This window comes from Patella vulgata, chromosome 1 (assembly GCF_932274485.2).
Source record: "Patella vulgata chromosome 1, xgPatVulg1.2, whole genome shotgun sequence".
NCBI lineage: Eukaryota > Metazoa > Mollusca > Gastropoda > Patellidae > Patella > Patella vulgata.
The window spans coordinates 27,418,210-27,442,970 of NC_065879.2; the positions used below are offsets into that span (position 1 = coordinate 27,418,210).

The 24,761-nt window shown below is 33.5% G+C and overlaps 1 protein-coding gene across 2 annotated transcripts; it reads left to right on the plus strand.

Moving 5' to 3' along the window:
- The first annotated feature begins 699 nt into the window (after window positions 1-699).
- LOC126822866 (uncharacterized) lies at window positions 700-18,284 on the plus strand. Of its 2 annotated transcripts, none has more exons than XM_050551835.2 (20): window positions 700-806; window positions 2,806-2,883; window positions 4,355-4,468; window positions 4,705-4,789; window positions 5,005-5,050; window positions 5,519-5,646; window positions 6,850-6,945; window positions 7,454-7,503; window positions 7,625-7,676; window positions 8,068-8,281; window positions 8,449-8,640; window positions 9,089-9,213; window positions 10,083-10,177; window positions 10,275-10,586; window positions 11,308-11,525; window positions 12,098-12,353; window positions 12,867-13,009; window positions 13,372-13,494; window positions 13,833-13,950; window positions 14,394-18,284. In XM_050551835.2, exons 2-20 carry the CDS (start codon window positions 2,825-2,827, stop codon window positions 14,464-14,466), a joined length of 2,499 nt encoding a protein of 832 aa, XP_050407792.1. In that variant the 5' UTR covers window positions 700-806; window positions 2,806-2,824; the 3' UTR covers window positions 14,467-18,284. The 2 variants fall into 2 exon arrangements, with proteins under 2 accessions (XP_050407792.1, XP_050407791.1); XM_050551834.2 differs by having other exon boundaries at window positions 706-879.
- Window positions 18,285-24,761: the final 6,477 nt, after the last annotated feature.

Here is a 24,761-nt window from a genome sequence, read left to right on the forward strand (position 1 = left end):
ACAATATAGTATTTCGACAAATATTTTCCTAGTAAGTAATGGCAACTAAGATTTTAATAGAGTACATGTATATAGTGGTGTTACATGTATTAGGGGGACATATGCTCGTAACTAATTGTGTGCGACGTGAGTATTTCGCGATTTTTGGCAGTGTAGGTTATTCGATAAGTTAAAAATTCATGCTTTTTGGCTAATGTTGGTAGGCCTATTCCATGGGATATTTTAAGTGTGCAGTTAAGTTTTTCACATAGCCAAGTATATGTAAAATAGAGCCTTTGAATACCGATTTAAGGTAATTAAGACACTAGGTTAAGTGGAAAAATTAAGTATTTTTACTTAACTTTAAGAAAACCTTTGAATACGGACCCAGATATGATGTTTATTGTATCAAAACGTGCATTAAGGACATAATCGAGAATGCATGCATAATTAAAATTGATAGGGGCGGACCTTATGTAGGATTTCTTTGGGTAGTTCTGTAATGTTACAAAGATTCGATTCCGGAAGCTCCGGACTAAAGGCTGCGTTCTGAATATATTCGTTAAATTGTCCTGACTATTTAATGGCCCACGGTACTGAAACTGAAGGTTAGGTAGTTATTGTGTAATCCGTCTTGCCGAAGAGTACCACCTCTTACCCACGGGGTGAGCCGAGTGTAAAAAAAAAACTAACGGTATATCTCGGCTTCTCTCGCGAGAACTAACATGGACGGTTTGTTTACCTGGCTGCTGGGGACGCCGATATTGTTTGTTTTCTTTCTGAACTGTCCATGCTGTAATTAAAATTCGCATCCTAAAGACGTAAGGGTTTGTAGAATCAATGCAGATTATATTCTAAATGACTTTGTTCATTAAAGGATCAACTGTATAACGTTGTCAGGTAAATGTGGTGTAAAAAATTGAAACTGGAATTCATGAGTTAGCCTAACTTAATGATTGAATTGATTGATGGAATAAATACCGGTAGCCTAATAATATTAGTAATAATATTAGTAATAATACCGTTAGTACTTCATTATATTTACATTAGGAATTCAGTGAATGAGGAAAATAAATGCCGACAACGTGTGGTCTCAGGCTACAAAATAATTTCATTTTTTACCCATGAATTATCATTAGGCCTAGGCCTTGCCTATTTTATTAATATTATGGCAGTGGATATTTAACCGTATAGGCCTACGGCACTTTACTTTATTTACTATTTTGCCGTACGCTTCCGTTTAACATGCGCAGTTCTCTGATACCTGGTGCCTGTTTCACGAAATATTAACAAAAGATAAATTCCAAATTTTAGTAGATACTTCAATTTTGATTGGCTAACCACTAAAATCAATCTAATATTATCCAATAAAATTACTAAACTAATATCTTAGTTAAAATTTCGTGAAACAGGCCCCTGGACTTAGCAGTTTTCGCTTTGGCGTCTGACATTAAACCATAACCCAAACCCTAACCCTAACCCAAAACCTAACCCAAAACCTAACCCTAAACCCAACAGTTCTATTCGTTCTTTGCCTAACATTGCTTCTTTTTCCGTTCCTTATAAAGGAACGAAATAGCCATACTTGAATTTCTATGGTAGAAACTGGAGAATTATTTTTAAAATAAAATAAGATAATAAATGTAAATTGTAGAAAAGCATTTAGAATATTATTCTATTTTGGTCGAGGGTGAATTTCTGCAGATTTTGGTTTTAATTTAAGTACTAAAACTGTCAGTGGTTTATGTTTTTCCCGTAAAATCGTCCTTCTGCGCCGAAACGATGTACGGTAAAATAGCGGAAGTAGATGCTTTGCCATATACGGTTAAATATCCACTTCGTAATATTATTATTAATGCGACAAATTTTACAAACTAAAAGTCAAAAGTGTTAAAAGTAGGCCTACCTACGGTAAATTAAAGCCCGATGTATTAATATGTAACATGCGTTGCCTGAGTAGAGCGAAGCTGATTGTGTCAAATAACCTTCATAATTTAGTTTATCAACTGTGATGCAAAAAATGTTAAATAATTTTGTTTTTCGAAATTGAATTTTTTAATTTGAATTGTAATTTGTATGAGTAGCCTATTGGATAGATCTAAATTACCAAAATTTTGTTAAAAAAAAGAGAACAAAAAAGTGTGGGAATAGTTTTCATTGAGGTCATATTATATGTCACATCATTAATTAATTTGGTAAGATGCATATTCTTGCTTGGACGGAATTTGATAGAGGGGAGATAACTCTGACTATTGAGATGCGCATTACCTGTTTTGCGCAGTGTATCCGGTTTCGGTCTGAATTTTTTTTAAACCAACAGTCTGTGACAGTTTTAGCACACTCTTTAGACCTATATAGACCTTAAGGGGAGGTTAAAAGAAGTAGAGCCTTAAGTTTTGTAATTTGTATATATGATTGGTAATAATCATTTAAACCCTAATAATAGGAGAATTTCTTTCGGTATAGTACACATCTCTAACTGATTTGAGTTAGGAAGTCTTACAGTGGCTATAATATATGTCAGCTATTGGCCACATCAGGTTGCGAATTACAATACATCCTAGAGAATAAAATGCAAATAGTATCAGTAATACTAATATTCACCATATTTTTAATTTCGATGGTATGGTATGTGCCGTTTTCAGTAAAGCGCAAGATAAGTTTCGGCTTAGAAAAAGTTAAATATTTTATGTAGGCCTATAACTTATAAGCTTATATGTGAAAAGTTCTATATTCTAGGGTTAGGATTAGCGTTGTACATTGTGATGTAATCACATATGAATGATTAGTTTAGAAGAGTATTTTTGTTCTGCTCTGTCTTTACAGCTTATAGCCAAGTGTGAAAATGTCTAGCTTCAACACATCCACTAAAAAAGAAACATTTTCTATGAAAATAAAAGCGCAGTAAGTAAAATTCAGCATTGGTAAAAGGTTTATATAAATATTGTCATATTAACACCATATTTGAAGTAATAATACAATTAACAGTATATTTTTTTATTTTGGAAGTTGGTTAGAACTGTTTACACTATTACACCTGGCTGTGTGATTGCAACCCACTGAAGGAGATGCTATGCTCTAAGGGATGTATGCACTCTTAGTTATTATTCATCCAGGTCTAAATGCTATAATGGAACAAAAATTATGGAACAAATTGTTGACATCATAATTGTTGATATAATGACACACTTAGAGGTTATCTTATTATTCATTTAGATTGATCAATTGCTACTTTTGTTTTTCTTTTAAACAGAAATCAATTTTTGTAAGTACAATCATGTATTTGGATGTATTTGTCTATATCAGCATTTTTGTGTACTTCAGGATATTTATTTAAAATTTGTAATCTGTAGAGATTAATTTGTATAATTTATTATGGTTTATTAAAATTTTACGATCTCGTTGCTTCAAATTTATTTACTTGTGAGCTTATAGAAAGAGATTGAAGTTTGTATATAGTCTTGTTCTTGGCACATTCTTGTACTAATTGTCATGAAATTGAAAGGGCATACAAATCCTTTTTTAGTATAATTGCATTATTGATGTTCACATAAATGTTTGTTTCACATTTAAAGTATAACACAATTTTTTTAAATTCACAATTAGTGTTTTTGTTTGGTAACAGTACATTATCTGTTTTCACTTATATATCAAAATTTGTATTATCAAGAATGTTAAGTTTTTTGATTTTCCGTTTGCCGAAATTCCCACGCGTAATTTTAGTCATTGGAATTTTTTTTTATTTAAAAGAAGAAATATGCCGCTTCTATTCACAAATAGCCGTTTAAAGGGTATTGATAAGAAAAGGTTAACATAAAAATAAAAAAATAACGCTCATCTTTACGCACAATATTGGTATAAATGGTAGTGCTGGGTATTGCCACTGCAGTCACGATATGATACTTATTGTGATTCAGATGCGATTTGTATCACGATTCATAACCAGGTCAATATTTACCAAGTAAACAACAGGATAAATGAATAACTGATATTTTTAGTCTTGCCGATGTTGAAGAAATTAACCTGTTTTATATCACGACATTAATGTGGATCAAATTAAGGACCAAAACAATTTAAGAGTGTTTGTGTACCTATGGATAATGTGTGACATGGATAATTTAGAGTGACTGGTTACTTACTGAAGCGACAAAATAAAAGTAAAAAAGAATTGTGATACATCGATTCAGCGTGTTGTGATTCAATACGTGAAATGTGAGAAGGTGAATTGCGATACATCGATTCAACAATATATTGTGCCAGCATTAATAAATGGTACCGTACTAAAGACTGTATATATCCAGAAGAAAATTAATATAAAATTCAATACATTACCAAAATAAAGTTTTTACAACTTTAACATTATGATATTTTTTAGGAATATAAAAAATGCCCAAGAAGAAACCCAAAAATTAGAACTAGAGAGTAGGAAGATGGAAGAAAGATTAAGGGAATTAAAAGTAGCAATGGGTAGAGAGAAAGAACAGAGAGAGTAAGTAACATATCAAATTACAATATAAACCAGACTTTTGAGAAGATAGTTGCAAGCTGAATCGATTAATCAATGAAATTGATGAATGATTAAGACAGTGAATAATGGATAATTTAAAGATAGTTATTAGATCTTTCAATTTTTTTACTTACTTCTAGTTCTACTCCAGTAATCTTTTCATCTTCTTAACATTTTGTATACTATAATATTCTTTTATCTCTGGTGTCTATTATCAGGAAAAAAGGAGGATTTTGGAAGAAAGGTCAAACAGGATCTTTAAATAGTTACGCAACAGATGTACTTGAAAAACAAAAACCAAAGGTATGGATTTATTCCAGAGTTTTCACTGCTGAGTGTAATTAGTGGAACCAATATGCCTTATGCATTAATTTTTAAATTACTTGGTTCTTTTCAAGGATTATCCGGTGGTTTCAGAGTCTATTTCATATCCAATGGGATCCCATTGTTCTTCAGTAACTCAAGATTTTAGTGGTAACTGAATACAAATTATTATTCATACATTTAAATATTTTTAGGAAATTAAAAAAAGAAGTGTTAAATTATTAAGAAATGAAAAGATAGGTGAGTTACTACAACTTTAAATAGTTATTATATTTCATATAGATCATTTCAAAAAGTTATTTCACACAAACCATGTTCACATGGAGTGTTTAATCGTTTTTCATATTTAGATTCATACAATTTTGCTGATGAAAAGGCCACACCAATTAGATTTTTAGTTCTGGAAGAAATACACAGTACTTGGTTGCTCTTCTTGAAAACTCTTATAGTAGGTGTCACAGCTCCATATTGCTTTGCATAAGAAACTTAGCAATTTTTCAATTTTCGCCTTTTCGACATAATGTCCCTTAGAGTCTGAATTTTAAGTCTTGATATATATTTAAAAGATACACAGTAGACTTATGTATTTGGCTTAATGTGTTTAAAATTGTGTTTACCATACTAAAAGTCTAGAAGAATAGAAAACTTTAAAATTCACAAAGAAAATTTTATTGATAAATATTTCAAGTTGAAAGGTGTTTATTTCAGTATTACCAGAACGTAGTGGAGAACCAGGAACAATGAAATATATAGCAAATAGTCAAGTATTAAACACATATAGAGATAAAGCTAAAATACTTAAATGTGGCCAATGTGAAGAAAGAGCAGCTTCTATGGTAAGAACTATTTTATCCTTTTTACCTCCAAATTTGGGGATCATGTGGCTAAGTGGGTAAGACGCTGGCTCAATAGCCTGGAGGTCTCGGGTGTTCGATCCCTGCGTTGGCCGAGAAAGTTCATCCAGATTTTCCGGCGTGGTTTCCCCTTGTTAGTGATGCAGGACGGAGGGCCTGACAAGGACAGCTGTCTAGTCATTCGGATGGTACGAAAAACCGAGGTCCTGTGTACATATTGGCGTACACGTAAAAGATCCCTTGAAAGTTGGAATTCGATATAAGAGTAGGCCACATTGTGCCGCTGTCCGGCAAAATTTCTCTCATAGCACACTGTATGGCGTATGCCCGTCTTCATTAGCCCAGTTTAGAGCAGAACAGTAGGACGTTAAACCCCATTTCATTTCATTTCACCTCCAAATTATCAGGTATTATTGCCAAAATTTCAGAAGATTAAAACTTACTATACATAATGCTATACATATTGAAAATATAAATTTACCATGCTAAAAAAACACTTAAAATCTGTAGTAACCGAATGAGCAAGGGTTACCATTTAATATGCAAGGATTACACATGCTCCCATATAGCAGAACACAAACTGGCATGCCTTATTGTGTGCATTTTATCTGATTTGAATCCATACCAAAAAATCACAGGCACTTGAAGGGATTATAATAAAACTTCTTACTACTGCTTGACTATATATTATTTTAATCCTTTCAAGTGCCTGTGCAAAAAGTATATTTTGCTTAGCAATACCATTAAAACAAATGTTTTGTGGATGATCTGATTCTGATTATGCTTAAAACTGAAAGAAAAATAGCTCTATGGACATCTTGATCATCATTTCTTACTATATTATAAATTGTGGGGAGAGAGAGTGTTATATTATAGCTAGTATCAATAGACCTGGAAATAAGGTACAGGCAATGTCAGGCATGATCATCTGGTGCATGTCATTTTGTCTGGCACAGATTTCTTTATTTACTGTTTTTATTGATATTTGTAATACATGATAATGTCTGCCTCAAAGTAAAAAATATCAGGTACTAGGTGATTAGTGTGTGACAGTTTGTAAGGTACAACTAAAGTCTTTTTCAAGAAATTGCAACTAATCACAGAATTGAACTTGGTATTTTTTGGTGAATTATATAATATAAATAAATATGTGTAAGCTTTTAAGATAAACTGGTTTTTTTTCAGTCATGTGTACAATGTGCAGAATATTTCTGTGCTGGTTGTTTTGCTGCCTTTCATTTTAAAGGTGCCTTAAAAAGACATCGAACAGTTCCATTACATGTAAGATTAGATTTGTTTTTATCAAATATACAGAAATGACATATGATACAAACAATGAGAATTTACACAAATGATAATATTTTAAATATTATCACTACTGGCTATGCACTATTTTTGTATCTATATTACTCACCTGGCTGTATATGCTGTTGCCTGCATTCATCCGTCGGTCGTCCACCATTTTTGTGAACTCTCTACATGCTACATTAATCATCCAATGTATTTATAATGTTGTTTACTTAATAAGTAAAAATTGTCTGAAAAATATAGATTATTTCTCACCTTAAAACACTATTTTTGTCCACTTATCAACTAATTAAATTTTTCACCTAATTGTATACTTTGGTGTGGAATTGTCCACAAACAAGAAATCAAACTTCGATTCACATTAATTTCATGATGCATTAAGTTCTTGCCTTGCGATCAACATGCTTACTATATCTATTAAAAATTTAATTATGTGATTTTTGAAACTATGACCTACTATTTTAAATTTTTTTTTATTCAGGCATCTGGCCCAAGACAGTGTATGTCACCCCGTTTTGATCCGCAGCCAAGGTAGAAATCACGTTATTATTTTCTAAGTTATTGAAATCAGAAATATATGTGAATGACTGAATTAATTATTTGTGTGTTTTTAATATTATACTTGTCTAATTAATTTTCTGTTTGATTTAAGGTCACCTAGACATGGTTCAGAAGCTAGTGCTGTTAGTTCTATAATACATCAGGTAATTTAACTATAAGTACATCTCATTCAAGAAACTAGGACACTTAACCTGTAAGCAGCCTGGTTTTTACATTTCAGGATATTTCAAGCCTGTTTTCCACGTATAATGATAATGAAATGAAATGGGCTTTAAGTAGTGGCTTACTTTCTGCTCCGCAACATGGCCAATGAAGACAAGCATAGGCTTTACAGAGTGCTATGTAGGAAAGTTTGCCTGAACAGCAGTGTAGGACTAGCAAAGCTAAATGTTATTGATCCACTTGAATGTTGGAAAAAGAGTAGACAAAAGTGTCAGTGTATGGACAAAATTCTCCTTCTCCTGCATAGTGTAATATTATTTTAATCACAGAATTATAGATATGTTACATCAAAATTCTCTTTTCATCTTTCAGGATACCGCAAGAAATTCATCAATGGGTGCCAGTGGTTCAATAGGAAAATCATCTTTATTAACAGGAGAATTTGATGAAGACGAAAGTGCTGCCTCATTTCAAAGTGCACTACAGGCATGGAGAAGTGGGGATTCCCTTGTTACTTCCCCTGATAGAAAGAGAGTTCTCCCAACAACTAGTCCAAAACGTCCAGTATCCCGAGTCAAAACACCAAGTAAGACTTATTTCATGACCTTGTAAACAGAAAGCTTATATAAACAGACAATAGAAAGTTTCTGATCAGTTAGTGAAACATTGAATAAAATACCTTTTGTTAATAGAATACAAATTATATGTCAACCGTCAGTAAATACTGATGTACTAAATGATTTTTCTCTACAGTTGTCAAAACTGAATGTTCTACCAGTACTCAGGAAGTCAATCAACCAATAGAAATCAAGTTTACAAACAATAACCTGAGTTATGCTGAAAGACTTATGCTAAAGAAACACCGAAGAACAGATGTGGGCCATATTACTACGCCGAGAAGTAATTCATCAGCTAATGAAGATGAAGAGATGGATATTAGAGAAGGTAAGGTGTGGCATTGACTGTTGTGAATAATAGATAATACAGGATCACAATTGCCGTTAAAATGTGGGTCGCGGTGATAAATGTAGGTGACAAGCTTCTCAACCAGATTGCTGAGGTTCAGATAACAGTGTGGGCAAAGAAGTCGGGTTCTGACAGGGATGATGTTTGCTGGGAAATATCTATAGCCTTTTGGATGGGACTAAAAACAACGCTCCCCCTGTGTTACACATTGGCATACAGTTGGAATTTGATGAAGAGTAGAAGGAAGAGGCCAAAGTCCGGACATTGCACATGCCACCAGTGAATTGAATAATACCACATAATAGTCTCAAAATGGCCAAAATATTCTGATGACGAGAACTTACTGTTTTGTTTTTTTATCTTACTTGCGAAGACTTTTCTAGGATAAGCAGATAATACGTTATACCCCATTTCTTTTCATTTTTAGGTGGCATTGATGAACATGTAGATTTCCACTCATTATACGAAGCCATGGTTCCTTCCAATACTACTACACCGAATAGTCAACGTATAACAGAATCTAGTTTATCTATTATAGAACTTGATACTTTGGTATGGATATTATATATCTTTAATAAGAAAACACTTTTAAAAATCAATAGATGGTGTCTTCTGTTACTTTCTAATTTTCATATATCGGGGAATAAAGAAAACAGGCATATGTGCAGCTAAGGCCAAACAAAGAAAATGTTCTGGTTCTCAAACAATCCTTACCAAAAATCTGATGCCTGAGGGACATTTTTATTTTTGTGTTTTTATTTTATCAAAGGATCACTACTGGTCTAAATGACATTAACAATTATCAGGGTTCTGTACTTGATAAATGAGCCTATGGATTCATTCAAATATTTTTTGAGAATGTTTTTTTTATATGGCCTATAAGTATAAGTAATTTGTCAGTCAATATGGATGCCAGGAAATTGAGATATTTAATCTAATTACACCTATATTACTCTAACAATCATCATAGAAATTAAGTTTTTGCAAAAATCATATTTATTTTTTAACCCTTTAGCATTTAAACTGCCCCCTTGAATCACCCCAAACCACACTGTCACATGCCTACACAAACTGGTAAATGGTCTTATAATATGGAAAGCTATTCAAATATCTTGATCAGTATGAGGCAATCTAAGCCTTAGGAACATCAGTTTTGGATTGTTTCAGTCTGTATAGTGATGTACCAGTGTAAATATATAACTTTTCTCTAATTTTCTTCAAGAAACCATGGTAGTCAATATTTATTATACATAAACTAACTTCTAAAGGGTTAATAACAATCAATTTATGATAGAAACATATTCATGTTTGAAAGCAGATATTCTGATTTGTATGTCACAAAATGTAACACAGGTTATAAACATGTGCAACTATGTAAGTTTCCTTATTTTTGCTGTTATAAAGTAAGTTTATATTTGTAGCCAAAGAAGAAATACAAGAATTATGATCAGACAGCAAGTTATCAAGTAGAAGAAGTAGATGATATGACAGCATGGAAAATACAACATGATCAAAGGTAAATATTACCATTGTTATATTTTTAAAAAGTAATCCAATTATATTTGTTGCTGTCATTGTGCTCTCTGAACTTAAACCATCTATTGTTTTTTCAGTTCCAAATCCATTACTTCAGAAATGGTTAATTCTACTGCAAGGCCAGCATCAGCATCAAATAATACGAAAAGATGCCCCTCCAATGATGTCAAAGACAGCCACGCAAAATCACAGAAAAAATCCTGTTTGGATGCTGAGTGTTTATCAGACCCTATCACTGACTCCTTTATACAGGAAGCCAGGGCAGCTAAAACCAAATCCAATGTCAGTCGTCAAGTTTCAGCAAAATCTCGTCCAGCCTCAACCCGTCCCAAAAGCTCACGATCCAGACCAGTTTCTAGAGCCAAGAGTCGAGCTATGTCTAGATTACAGTAAGCTGTATTTTCACATTGCTTACCTTTAATTATGAAAACTTTAATTATGCTAAAAGTTTATATTTATTATAGTGCACATATAGTGTTCCACGAAATTAATCCTCTTTGTTTTGTTAAGTCTAACTCTTGCCTTTGGTCATTTATAATTCTCAACCTGCCTCTATACTTGTATCAAAGATAATAGCAAAAACTGAATGGTGGGCCTAAGTTGTAAACTCATAAATATATTAAGATTTGATTGGAATTTCAGTTCATTACAACTATAACCGTGCAGGTTATAGTAGTTATTTGTTATAATTTAAATCTTGAATATTTAAGATAATACATTATTAATTTTAAAAGTGAAAGCCTTCAAATTGAATTCATTTAATCTCTCGGGACAATAACTATTCTATTCCTTCAAAACATTAATTGTGTGTGTGCTTTTAAAAAAAGTTGACTAGCCAAGGATGGAATGTTTTGTAATGCTAATGACATGTTAATTTATTATAATCCCTTATTGTTTATAAAACTTTTATAGATAGATAGAAAGAAACTGCCAATATGGCCTGTCTCGTGAAGATGCCAACTGTATGAATAATCTATTAATTGTATTATTTCTTATATTGTAAATTATAAATTTCCAGTATTAAAGATTTGAAGAACCATTATAGACTCTTGTAATATCTGAAGGACCCCACGGTCACACAACAATAGAATTGTATGTTTTTACTTGTAGGTTTGATGGTTTGTTGACTAAATCTCCTACATCAGCTTTACAAGATGTAGCTAAGATGGCTGTAGAAAAACCAGACATATCAGACTATCAGTATAGATCTGTATTAAATGATTATTTTACTGATGCTAGTGATGATGGTGGTGTTAGTCAACCTAATAAAGCAGCTACACCACGTCCTGGTAGTTTAAGAAAGCAAGATATTAAAGTCAGTTACGCATGTAAGCATTCTCTTTGATTTTAATCTTTTTTATTTATGTTAATGCTGCAATGTGCTTGAAGGTCAAAACAAATTTATGAAAAACGAGCTGAAAAGATTGGAATTTATATGATGGAACAAGATAAGCTAGACAAGATGCCATTTTCAACTTTATGGATATACGTGTATATATATATTTATGACACTGTATCAAATGTAGATGTTGTGCTGGTGTTAATGGACACAGTTTTAAAGCATGCGTAAAGATGACTAATTGTGGGTCTAGAACATTTCCAAATGACAGAATTTGTATTTTAGTGACACAGAATCAAGTTCTTCCACTGTTGTTATGGTTGGTGTTGAATCCAAACATAATGAAACAAAGTGAACAGGATTCATTTGTATTATTAGAAATATTTCTGTCATTATTCAGTTGGCGCATGCCCAATTTGATTTTATTTGATTGTCACTACTTTCATAACATACTCAGTTGTCAAGCACAAGGGGAATAACCTTGTAGAGAATCAGGGCAATATCAGATTTAAAATATGTCATTTTTTATCTTGTAAAAATACTATTTTAATTATTTTATAGTGTATCAAATGGCACCACGATCCTGGCGACCAGAGAGTAGTCTTGGTGAAACATTATCAGCAGATACAGTAGTTCCAGAATTATCAGATACTGTGTTGGCATGTTTAGGAGATGCTGCAACCCCTACAGAAGAGAAATCTATAAATAGAAAGTCTGAATCAGTGCTATCATTTACATATAGTGATCATCTAAAACATGAAGATAGAGAAGATTATCATGAAGGCTATAATCACAGAAGTCATAAGCACCGACCACAGTAAGTAAAGTAACTTTGTAAATATCTTGGCTTCAAATCCTAGTGTGAATCATAAGCACCTTTAGGATTTTCCAGCTAGTTTGAATTTATGTCCTTTTTTTATGAATTAGAATTTTATTTTACAATAAAACATAAGTATATTCTCATGTATTTATAAAACATGCAAGAGCTAAATCTGCCTATAGCAGGTCTTTCTTTAGTCTTTGGGCCTGAAATGTTATCTAAATTATTAATTAGACATTAATTAACTTATTCAGACCGTAATCAACTCTCGATGCCATAGTTAGCCTGCGATATTTACTGGATTTGAATATATTTTGTGATGGATAATTTAACATAAAAATGGATAATCGACACTTTGTTTATTATCATACCAACATTAGTAATGACGACCGAGATTTTTAGTCTATTGTTTTTATTATCAATTTCTTAACTATTATAGCGAGAACTGTCAGCTCTTTTATCTAATCTTACCTAATGCCCCTTTAATGTGTTGTATACTCTGTGTTACAGGATATCAGCTAGACGACAAAAATCTGCTTTAAATGATGAACCGTTACAGCGTGAAAATTCTGAATATACAACATTACCTATTACTGTAGATGAGATAACATGTAATACTAATTTACAATCTGGACGCAAATCTAAAAACATAGGTACATATACTTAGTTTCTTATATAATGATATGGACATGAAAACTTACATGAGGTTTCAAGCATGTAGCTGATAAGTCTATCACTAATTACTTGTAGATTCGAATAATAAGATATTCTGCTAGTGGGTTTTTCCTGGGTGCCTCATGCTGCTGGGCCCTGGAATGGCTTAGTGAGTGGTTATTTAGAGTAACAAAGCAGCAAGAGGTCAATTGATCACCATTCTCCTTATTTGAATTTACCAAAAAGCAGGGGATTAAAAGTGAACTTTAGTATATATTGTAGTTATTATATTATTGGGATATGTTATATAGGAGTTATTATATTATTGGGATATGTTATATAGGAGTTATTATTGTTACAGTATTAGAAGGAGAAGATTACAGTATGTATGATCAGATTGACTATAGAGAACAAACACAAGATGATCAGGAGACATTAGATAAATTAGAATGGGAACTAGCTTCAGAATCAGGACGAATAACAGGTAGAACATTACTACATAAACAGACATCTTCAAATTCTTCAGTGCTATTAAAGCAATATTAAAAACGCTAAGAGACTGTAGTCTTCCGTAATAACTGCATCATTTCTAATATGGCTTTAATTAGATTTTGATTTTTGAATGATTGCAAGTAAATTTGATTTTGTGTTAAGAAAATATTGACCTTGTTTTCCAAACAGCCCAGTAATCATATGATCCTTTATTTGTATGTGCCTTAATATACATACATGTATTTTATACTGTAGTAAAATATATGGCATAGATAGTTTATGATATTATTGCAGTTTGACTTGAGTAATTAGAATGTTTATGTTTTCTAGCTGATGGACAGATATCAAGGTTAAGTTGGAAGAATGATTCTAGTAGAAGTAGTAGTCGTAGTAGTTCTGTTATACGTAACAGTAGAGATCAAGGCTATGATATCAACACCAGACTTAGGTAAGATTTCTAATACCAGTACTTTAAAATTATTGTAACTGAAATTCCCTAAGGAGAAAGAGAGAAATGGCGTTAAGTGTAAACTCAATGTAAACTAGGTCATTTTGGGACTGAGCATATGGTTTGAATTTATTTCAATAATTCGCTTGTGCATAGGGGTTTTTAGCAGTGGGAGGACACCGGAGTACTTGGAAAAATCCCACTAGGTTGGTCAGATAACCCTACTTTCAGCTGGGAATTGAAACCATGCCACTTGACTCAATGACGGACCTTACAATCTAAACGCATGCATTCCAACCATTTGACCACCCAACCCCCCTGTAAGTCACCACATACATTTCACCAATTCCATCTGTGTTTTGTTTATTGTAATCGTATTTTGATTAGTTAATAATTAAAATATTTTGGCAATGATTTTTTATGGAATTTTTGTTTTCTTACAGAGATGATGAGTTAATTGATTCAGATGAGGATAATAAAATGACTGATAGAGAAGATGTGTTAGCTTTAAGATAAGATGAATGTATTAAATTATAAGTTTGTTATTTATACGCCATCTTTTCTTTACACATAATGTTTTTATTCACATCAATTTATTTGTGCAATTCCACAAACATTAGGCTATAAAAAATATATTTCCCCCTTGTTACTAGATTAAATATATTTACAGTGGTATGACATCATTCGGTACTTGCCTAAAATTTTATTCTCGGAAATTTAAAGAGATAACTCATGGATATTTGAAAATTCCACTTAAAAATGTTATAAATATTTTGTTCAAGGGCTTCCACCCATAAAGCTTTGCATATATTTTAAACCTAATTATTTTGGGAAACCTTTGCCTAACAAAGTACATGCAAGAAAAGGTAAAGTTTGTAAGAAAATCAGACCTGTGTGTGTATGTTTAGGAGTGGGTGCCCTTGGGTAACTTTTACATACTGATTAAATAGAATTGTATACTTTTATACTCATGATTGATGGATTTAAGAGAAATGTAATTAACTAGGAGTTTTCCATTTATATAGCATTAACATGTAGTAATAAAAACTGGTCAATAGCCACTATAAATATAGTCTATCTCAAAAGTCCCAAGCATCCAAATTATGACCCAAAAACTCATAATATCATGTTGCCAGCTTGGATTGCTTGAAAACGTTGAGAAAATATGCTTCGAAACGTTGCCCAAATAAATCAGTAATTGTTCTTCCATAATAAGTATGTGTTATAGTTTACAGCTTGGATTGGGTAAATGTCAAGCAACAAGTTTGTGTATACAGGGGAAGAAATCTTAGTTGGCATATTTTATTCTATTGAAGTAAAGAAGAGTAACAATATATGTGCAAATTCTTTTTTACTACTGTTTGTCTACTTTTAGCTCCCTTTTTTGGAACATCAGATTTTATCCAGATATTTTGATTGTGTCGGACTTTTGAAATAGATAAAATTATTTAAGTTTTTATTATTCTCATTTGTTTAAACCAAAGTTTAATATTACAAATTATTTCATTTCCAAGGTTTCATTTAAACCAAAGATGCTTTATAATATACATTGTATAAGCTTATGCTTCCTCTCTATTGATGTCAACAGATACATTTTCTATGGACCATGGGTCAAATACACGTAGAATTTTTTTTTTTGTTTTATGTGATAGGTTAGTATGAATTAAAAGATAATAATGTTGAATGGCTGGTTCTAAATCCAATGCTTTGCCAGCCGGTCATTATATTTGAGTAATATATAGTTATTTAATCAGCAATACAGTATAATGTTGTTTATCTAGTTACTAACTACTTTAATGTAAGAATACATCTTATACAATTAATTTATATTTTCCTTAAAAATCTGTGTAAAAGTCAGTATGAATCTTTCATATGTTTATGTCTAGTTTATTGGCATGACATTCATGTATGTTAGGGGTAGTCAATTCATTTAAAGATAATTCAAGAGCTAAATCTGCCTATTGCAGGTCTTTATTTAGGCCTTAAATATTATATGAATTATTAATTAGACATTTATAAACATGACAAGGCCATAATCAACTCTTGATTCCATCGGATGGCTCCGATTTTAAGTAGATTAGAACAGTTCGGCTATTTAATGATTTAATTTAATAATCGATAAGTGAGGCTAAGTCTTGAATATACCAGTACTGTGATTATGATAATAAACAATCAATGCACGCATCTTGTCAAAACTACTAGCAGTGATAACTTAGCTCAGAATAAAGTAATTTGAACGAAATTTTTTAATATATTCATTTTGCAATATCTATTTTTGAACTATTATAGCAAGAATGGTCAGCTCTTTATCTAAATCTTACATAATATAACTTTAAGAATATTTAAAAATCTTACATAATATAACTTTAAGAATACTTTAAGAATTTTTAAAAATCTTACATAATATAACCTTTAAGAATATTTAAAAATTGACTGGTGGAAATTACTAATTGCATATATATATATATATATATGAACTACCATCTACAGTTGAGTATGCTAAGATATAGTGTCAAGAGGTATTTGTAAACCAGTATTATTGCTATATGTACATGAACCTATAGTTAGAGTTCTAGTACAGGACACTACATTGTCTTACAATTTATCAAATAATGTATCCTGTCTTACAATTTATCAATTATAATGTATTCCTGTCTTTACTGAAAAGTTGAATGTTAAACCCAATTCATTTTATCCTAGGATTCCAACTGGGTATAATGATCACTCCCACTATAAGGACCAAATTATATCAGCCTAGCATCTGTTCTTAATAGCGGAATTTCATTGTATATGACAGCATTGTACAGTCTGATAGTTGGGATCTTCTTCTTTCGTTCACTTCATCTATTTTCTAACTATGAAGAAGACTTGACTGGCAGACGAAAGTATTCCATGTGCTAGGATAAAAACTTGGTACTGTACTACATGTTATTACATACATTTATGTATATGATTTGTCTATAAGACTTAATATAAAACAACTGCACTAGTATAGTACATAAATATTCAGTATTCAGCTAAACAGAACCAACTGGTAAAATGGAAATTATTTCCTCCATATATTTTGTTGTTTATTATCTGTGGTGAATAGCCCTCTTAAAAGTATACTGAAATAGTATTTTCATTTTAAGGCAACACAAATAAAATAAGTTGTTTCTCGGGCACCGCCCGCACGCAAAATTGGTTGCGCGTGCGGCCTATTTATTAGTCTTGATGAAAAATAAAAAATATGTAACGCCCGCCCGAACATCGATAAGCAAGTCATAAAAAGAATATGCCGCATGTACCTACATGCGTCATACTTGTATATCCATTCAAATGTATTAAACTGATCCAGATGTAAATGCTCATTTACGGGTCTTTTTTATTGATATCGAAAGAACCTCCATTTTTGTATCACGTGATTTTAATTACCTCCCCTGGTGAATTAGAATTTGATTCGTGTTCAACACCGAAAGTTATTGACAACAATGCAATGTATTACAATCATTCGATATGAATCGGCCGGCTTCATTCGGTCCATGTTTGAAAAATCCTACTGATAAAACAATGAATCGTAGAACAGGTTAATTATTACTTGTGGCTACGAATACGACACGATGATAGTCACCATACCTCAGTCAGAATTTGGGTCATTAGCAGATTTAACGGTAGTTTTCCGTTTTGATAATCCGGAAAATAATAATTGGATTACACATTTGATGGTTTTACTGACCAGTTGTTAGTTAAATTTAAATAGTCATTCGATATAAACCCCAGATAGAACACCGAACATCATGAGAAACACACCGAATATCCTGAGAAACAGTCATTTCCCGAATCCCGATGACACGTGACATGCATTGGTTGGAATTAGGTCAATCATTATAAACCAGCGATACTACTATACTAGATTTAGTTCTAAACTTCTAAGTGTCGTTTACCGTGATGATTATTTTTGATACACATGCTGACAGAGGCTTACTCTTTAAAATATTGTCGTTATTATGGACGGCTATTAATAGTCGTACGGAATTTTATTTTAAACCAATTTCAATTATGTTTGTCACCATTACCATTAGTAAGCTACATTACATGAATTAAATATGGAAAATTATTTTCCTTTCAGTCAGTGTTCAGTTTTTGAGTAGACTTGATTTTTGGGTTTATGTTCTAAGTCTAAGTATGTACAATATATAACTGAAAGCAAAACCGTAGACAAGTAATGACTTTCTCATTTTAAAAAAAAAAAAAAAAAAATACAAGGCCGCCCTCCCGCCCCAACAATTTTCAACAATAGCCAAATTTTATTTTGCACCATCCTCTAGCCAGCAATGGGGTAAAAAAAAAAGAAACCGCCCCCCCCCCCCCCTACAGTTTCAGCTGTCAGTTGCCCGAGAAACAAGACATTTATTTTGTGTAGCCTAAGGTATTTCTATATAAAAAAATTAATATTGAATTGGGACCTAGTTCATATTTTTAGACACATCATATTTAGATGGTTATTTTATTGTATTGTAAATTTTATATTTGTAATCACCAATAATATTGTGATTTATATCAAATAATTTAATTTGTTGATTAGAAGCATGCTAATTTATTTAAGGTTTATTTTATTTACAGTATTTATTTTTATTATTGAATTAAAAATTTATGTGTTAACTATTCCCTGTCTCAATTGTTTCGTCAACATGCTATATAGGATATATTAGCAATTTATGTTGATTACCAAGGAATTGTCAATAAAAGAACAGTACCTACTATGGTATAAATGAAGATCCAAGTGTCTTGATAAATTTGTACATGAACAAAATTACCAAAAAGATGGCCTCGTACAGGATTAGACAGTATGATATTAGGATTTTCTTCAAAAATAGGCCAGTTGAATGTTAAGTAGATGACAAACTATCAAATGGTTGGAAAATTCAGTTACTTTTCAGAGCAATCTGCTGAACAAGAGAAAACAGATAAAAATAAGCCGGAGACAGGTGTGAGGACAACAGAAAAATAAAATTACTAATCAAATATGCGTCGTCTGTGGCGGTGGGGGTGGGGGTGACCTACATTTCCACAACACAACCTGTTTTTCGAAACCTATGAAATAGATTGCTTTTTATACGCCCACATTGAAATGTGGTCGTATATTGTCGTCGCCCCCGTCCGCCCGTCTGTCGGTCCGGCGTCCACAAGCAATCTAGAGGCTAAAGTTAATTTCCGATTGACTTTAAATTTATATACAGTGTTTAAGGCCATGAGGCGAAGAAGCCTATTGATTTTCAGCGATTTCCGATAATTACTGCCAGAGTTATGGCCCTTGATCACTTCAAAAAATCTTGTGGACGCTCTAGAGGCCAAAGTTAATATCCTATTGACTTTAAATTTATACACAGTGTTTAAGGTCATGAGACGAAGAAGCCTATTGATTTTCAGCGATTTCCGATAATTACTGCCAGAGTTATGACCCTTGACCACTTCAAAAAATCTTGTGGACGCTCTAGAGGCCAAAGTTAATATCCGATTGACTTTAAATTTATACACAGTGTTTAAGGTCATGAGACGAAGAACCTATTCATTTTCAGTGATTTTCGATAATTACTGCCAGAGTTATGGCCCTTGATCACTTCAAAAAACCTTGTGGATGCTCTAAAGGCTAAAGTTAATATCTGATTGACTTTAAATTTATACACAGTGTTTGAGGTCACGAGGCGAAGAATCCTATTGATTTTCAAAGATTTCTAATAATTACTGCCAAAGTTATGGCCCTTGATCACTTTGAAAAATCTTGTGGACGCTCTAGAGGCCAAAGTTAATCCGATTGACTGCAGATTGATACACAGAGTTTAAGATCTTGAGACGAACAAGCATATTGATTTGGAACAGCTAAATTCATGATACAGTATTAAAAGTTTTGTATACAAAACGTTAGCATGGGGCAGAACTTTATAAAAACCAAACAAATTCTAATGGTTTTCTGAGTTGTTGCTCTTAATCAGATTTTAGTGTATTATAAATGTTTCATTACCGAAAAAAGTAAAAATATGCGACAACTCTTGTTGACTGCCCGGACGATTTAGCTGCTGTGGGCGTATGTTTCGTTGCCTGGCAACCTATCTTTTTTAAAGGCATCAAAATTTTATCCAGCAGATCGAGACAATTTAACTGGCAGCTTCCCTTTTGCCTTTCTGAATAATAATCTGTTGAAAGCCCTTTAGCGCCTGCGTGGTATCGACAGCACACGAAAGATATTCACCTACCGAAACGTCAGCAATAAGAAGTGGGGATAATGAGTTAGATTATCCTGGTCCTGTTTAGAAATTTAATGTGGTTTAACGTCCTTCTGTTCTACTCCGACTATGGAAGGATAACGTTGCCAATATTATTTCAATGTTCACGGCGCAAACTGCAAATGTCAGTAGTTCAAAATACGTATTTTAGTTTTACAATTTACAAAAGCTAATGAAGACGGGCATTCGCCATGCAATGTACTCTTATATTAAATTCCAACTGTTAAGTGTTCTATACGTACACGCCAACGTTGCCCCTTATCATATAGGCTTCCGTTCTGCACCACCGGCGAGGGTGAACCACGCCGGAAAATCACGATGAACTTTCTAGCCCGGTCCTGTTCAGACCATACATTTATTTATTACCTGTTCAAAGATATAAAATCCTGTAATTCACCTCTATTTGACTATCGGTGGAGGGTGGGGTGGCCGAATGGTTAGCACGCACGCGCTGTATCATACGGTCTGTCATTGAGTCAACTGGCGGTGTTTCGATTTCCCGGTTGTACTTGACGAGGAGTAGGGTTCCTTGTCCAACCTCATGGGTTTTCTCCAGGTCCTCCGGTTTCCTCCGACTGCTAAAGACCCCCACGTGCATGCGAATTATTGAAATAAAATTGAACCATGTGTTAGTCCCGAAATGACCTAGTTTGTGTCGAGTGGACGTTAAACCCCATTTCTTTCTATTTCTCTATTTTTATAAAACAGCTTACTTTATAATCAGCTGTTTGTGTTTGAGTGTGTATTTGATTCGTGTAGATCGACTTAATTAGTCTAATGTCCTGTATATAATTACATTTAGGGCACCTACACATGTATGAGAATGACAGTTAGACTCATACATTATTGATGACATGTCTGCTTAATAACCACAAGATGATTTGATAAACCGTCAAGCATCTCACTTTGAATAGAGCAGGAACTTGGCTCCATGGCTGTATGAATCGACTGCTGTAACACATAAAGTCAGATATAATGATATGTTAAGATTATAAGCAAAGTGTTTTATAGCTTATTACAGATAATACTAAATCCGGCTCTCGGGAGGGTGGGTGGGGGTGGGGGACTCTTGTGATCCCCACCCCCTTTAATTCCTATCGGTTCCCACTTATTTTGCTAAAAGATTATTCCATGGCTGGCTAACTGTAATAAAACTATAAGAGCAGTGCACATTGTCCTAAAAGTAGACAGCTTCAGTCATAGAGAGTGAAGCACACAGACTTTCGTACCGCTGATAGTTCACCAACACCTGGAACTGAATCGGGGAAGACTATAGTGATCAATCAATATTTTTTAATAACACACATGCATCTTATGGTTCAACAAGTAACCACTCGAGATGTTGAAGAAAAGCATTTATTAAATACTTATTGATCCAAACCTCACACTAACGAACTGACATAAACAAATTATTGCCACCCCTACCCCACCCCGGTTGAGACGCCCCTGGGCTCAATCGTCAATATTGACTAGAAAAGTGTACGTATTTAGATTATAATATATTCCTAATAACTTAAATATCAAACACGAATTAGCAACTGAACGGAACATCATTTTATTATCAGCACTGCACCGGTCGAAGACAGGTCACGCCGCCTGGAATTCCTTTCCAAGTTACTCTAAGAATTATAGGCTTATAAATAATTATGCAATACAGCTGATGTAATTATTTAATATGTTTCAATATATTATCAACGGCGTACCGGGGCCTCCGAAGGAGGGTAGGAAGACCAAATTTGGGGCACTTTGGGTAGGGGGAGGGGGCAGATTAGATTTGGCACCGAGCGTGGCACTGGTGTAATAAGTTCACTTTTAAGCCTGCTCAAAGAAGTTACTAGTGACAGAATAAAATTCACTTGGGTTTGTGGTAACGGTTAGGGTATTGACTTTGCGTATGCTAACAGCAAAAAACATCCCCGTCGTCCGTGTTGCAATGTTGCTTAATAAAACAAAGACAGATTAATTGATTTATGGATAAGATTGCATGGGGCCCTTGGCCGAAAATGTCTCCACAAGCATACTCTGGTCCTTGTCCGTCACACACACACAACTGCATAGTTGATAGATTTATTTGGAACTACATAATAAATCAAATCATAAATTAATCTAGAACTAATTTGGGGACTCCTTTAATATTGGGGCCCGTGGTTGCAACAAGGTATGCATCCCGCTTAAACACGGGTCTAGTGACAATGTTTGGATGTTGGATCCCAAAATGATATAGAAATCTCTCACATTATTCGCCGCCTCGTTTTGCCATCTGTTTTCAGGGGCGGACTAAGTCTCGGACCGCCTACCTTGGTTCGAGTGTCCATCGGCCCCGATTGGAAAACACAATTTGACAAATATTTTTTTTCAAAATAACTAAAATTCACCTTCTCTTCATATCCACTGAAAAATATAATGGTCTCAATCCGAGGAGCAAAATGACCTCTGAGTGATGTGCCAAAAAGGTGAATCAAACTAGTTTCCTTTTCTCGTCATATCACGTATCCTTAACCGCATTGAGGGGCCCAACGAAACCGGCTTGTCTGAGGGTCAGAGCTATCAAGTCCGACCCTAACAATTCTAATATGGGGCTAAATTCAGAATAGTGATTATAAATGGTTGCAAACTGTGACCTTTTTAAAATCGGCAACAAAATCAGAGAAAATTGGATACCACCAGCCACAATCAGTCGACCAGCCACAATCAGTCGACCACCAGCAGCGTTAACTGGTTTCATGTCCCTCTGAGTCTGAGAGCCAACAACCAATGAGGATTGGTCAATGGTGCGTGTATGCACTTAGAGCGTGATTGGTTTTTAGTATCCCTGGATCTGTTTGGTAAAACGGAAAGGACAGCATGAAAAAGGGGCACAGTGTTGTCACTGGGGAAATGGGAAACTGATTCCGTGAGTATTTGACGTAACTCTTTCGAAATTAGAGGGCATTTCTTTTCGAAATAAAGGCACTATTACGGAAAGTGGGGGTGGGGGATTTTGCGGAAGGGAGGGCACATAGCCACACACACGCCCATGACATTTAAAACCATGTGAGACATGTTACAGGTCGTATCCGAAAGGGAAAAATAACGATTAACTTAAAATCCGCCATATTGGCAGCAATATTGAATGTCTACCATGTTGGATATTCAAAATTCATTTTTAAATCCAGACATTGAAAAACATAGTGAAGACATAGATCTATAGTAAACGTCATAGTTATATACGGGGACAGTGCCATTTTATGATCAAATTTGGCAGCCATTTTGATAAAATGGCCGGTACCATGTGAAAAATATATTTTTTTTAAAAATCAAATTTGTTATATTCGGAACATTTCGCCCCTATTACCACTTTGTATTGTAAGATTTTAATAAAAATATATTGTCCCACCACTGAAACGCACTGATCACGAAATATCACTCTCAGAAACATCCTGGAGACCGCCATGTGAAATATGTTAATTACGTCATTTCGCCTTTGCAGACTTCCGTCGAATTTGAGTATGATGCTGTCTAACATAAGTATGACTGAACCAAATTGCATTGGATTCTTTTGCAATTTCTTTGGGGTCACTCCATTTTTGAGATTAACTTGCCCCGACTATATATCAAAACAAATTAATCAGATTGGTGTGGAATTGTTGTAAAGATGATTATATACACACGCTTTAAGTACATATAATTTTGCTTGGTCTTTTCTTTGTGCTCTTTAATTTTCATTTCACCGCATTTCAAATTAATCTTTAAATTGAACATATTTTTCATATCATTTTAATCAGTTTTCTTTTCTCTGCATTTCAAATTATTCTTTATATTGAAAATATTGTTCTTACCATTTTCATTAATTTTCATAATCATGTCATCGTATTAGGTCTAAAGCATGAGTGTCATTAATCCCCAATCCTTAATCGGAAATATAAATCCCTAATTGGATTTCCTCCTATATTGACACAGGGGGTGAGGGTGGGCGGGGGCTACACTGCAAAAGTATATAAACACCAAATCACAGTTCTTATACGAAAACGTTCAGAAACCTCGTTATGTCGTAGGAAAACAACCAATCTTAAACACGAACAGGTGTCAGCTTATATTTGACATAACATCTAATAGGGTTTATTTTCAAATTCACATAAAGAAAATGTTACGCAACTCCGACAAGTATCTGAAAAGTTATGAAGTTTTTTGTTCCTCCTGTAAAATTTTGTTGATCGGATTTACGAGGTTTTAGAATGACACCGACACATATTTGTTTGGCCTAGTCAATATTATGTGACGCGACCTTGCGATAAAGTCTTAATTATTACATCATTCATGGCTATCTTAATAGCGGTTATAACATGATTTTCTACTTATTTAAAGCAAGTAACTTTTTCATAGAATCGATCGGTGGCCATCAATCGATATGAAGTTGAATTCTGTTTCTATATCTGATGGCAATAAAGCTTCCGGTCTACGGAAGCGACTTCGATGAATGTCGCTCCCATTATTTAAGTCTTTAGAGGCTCACCTTGTCGACCCGCTGCCAATCAAGCAATTAATTTTAACCAATCAGAAGCGAGTTAA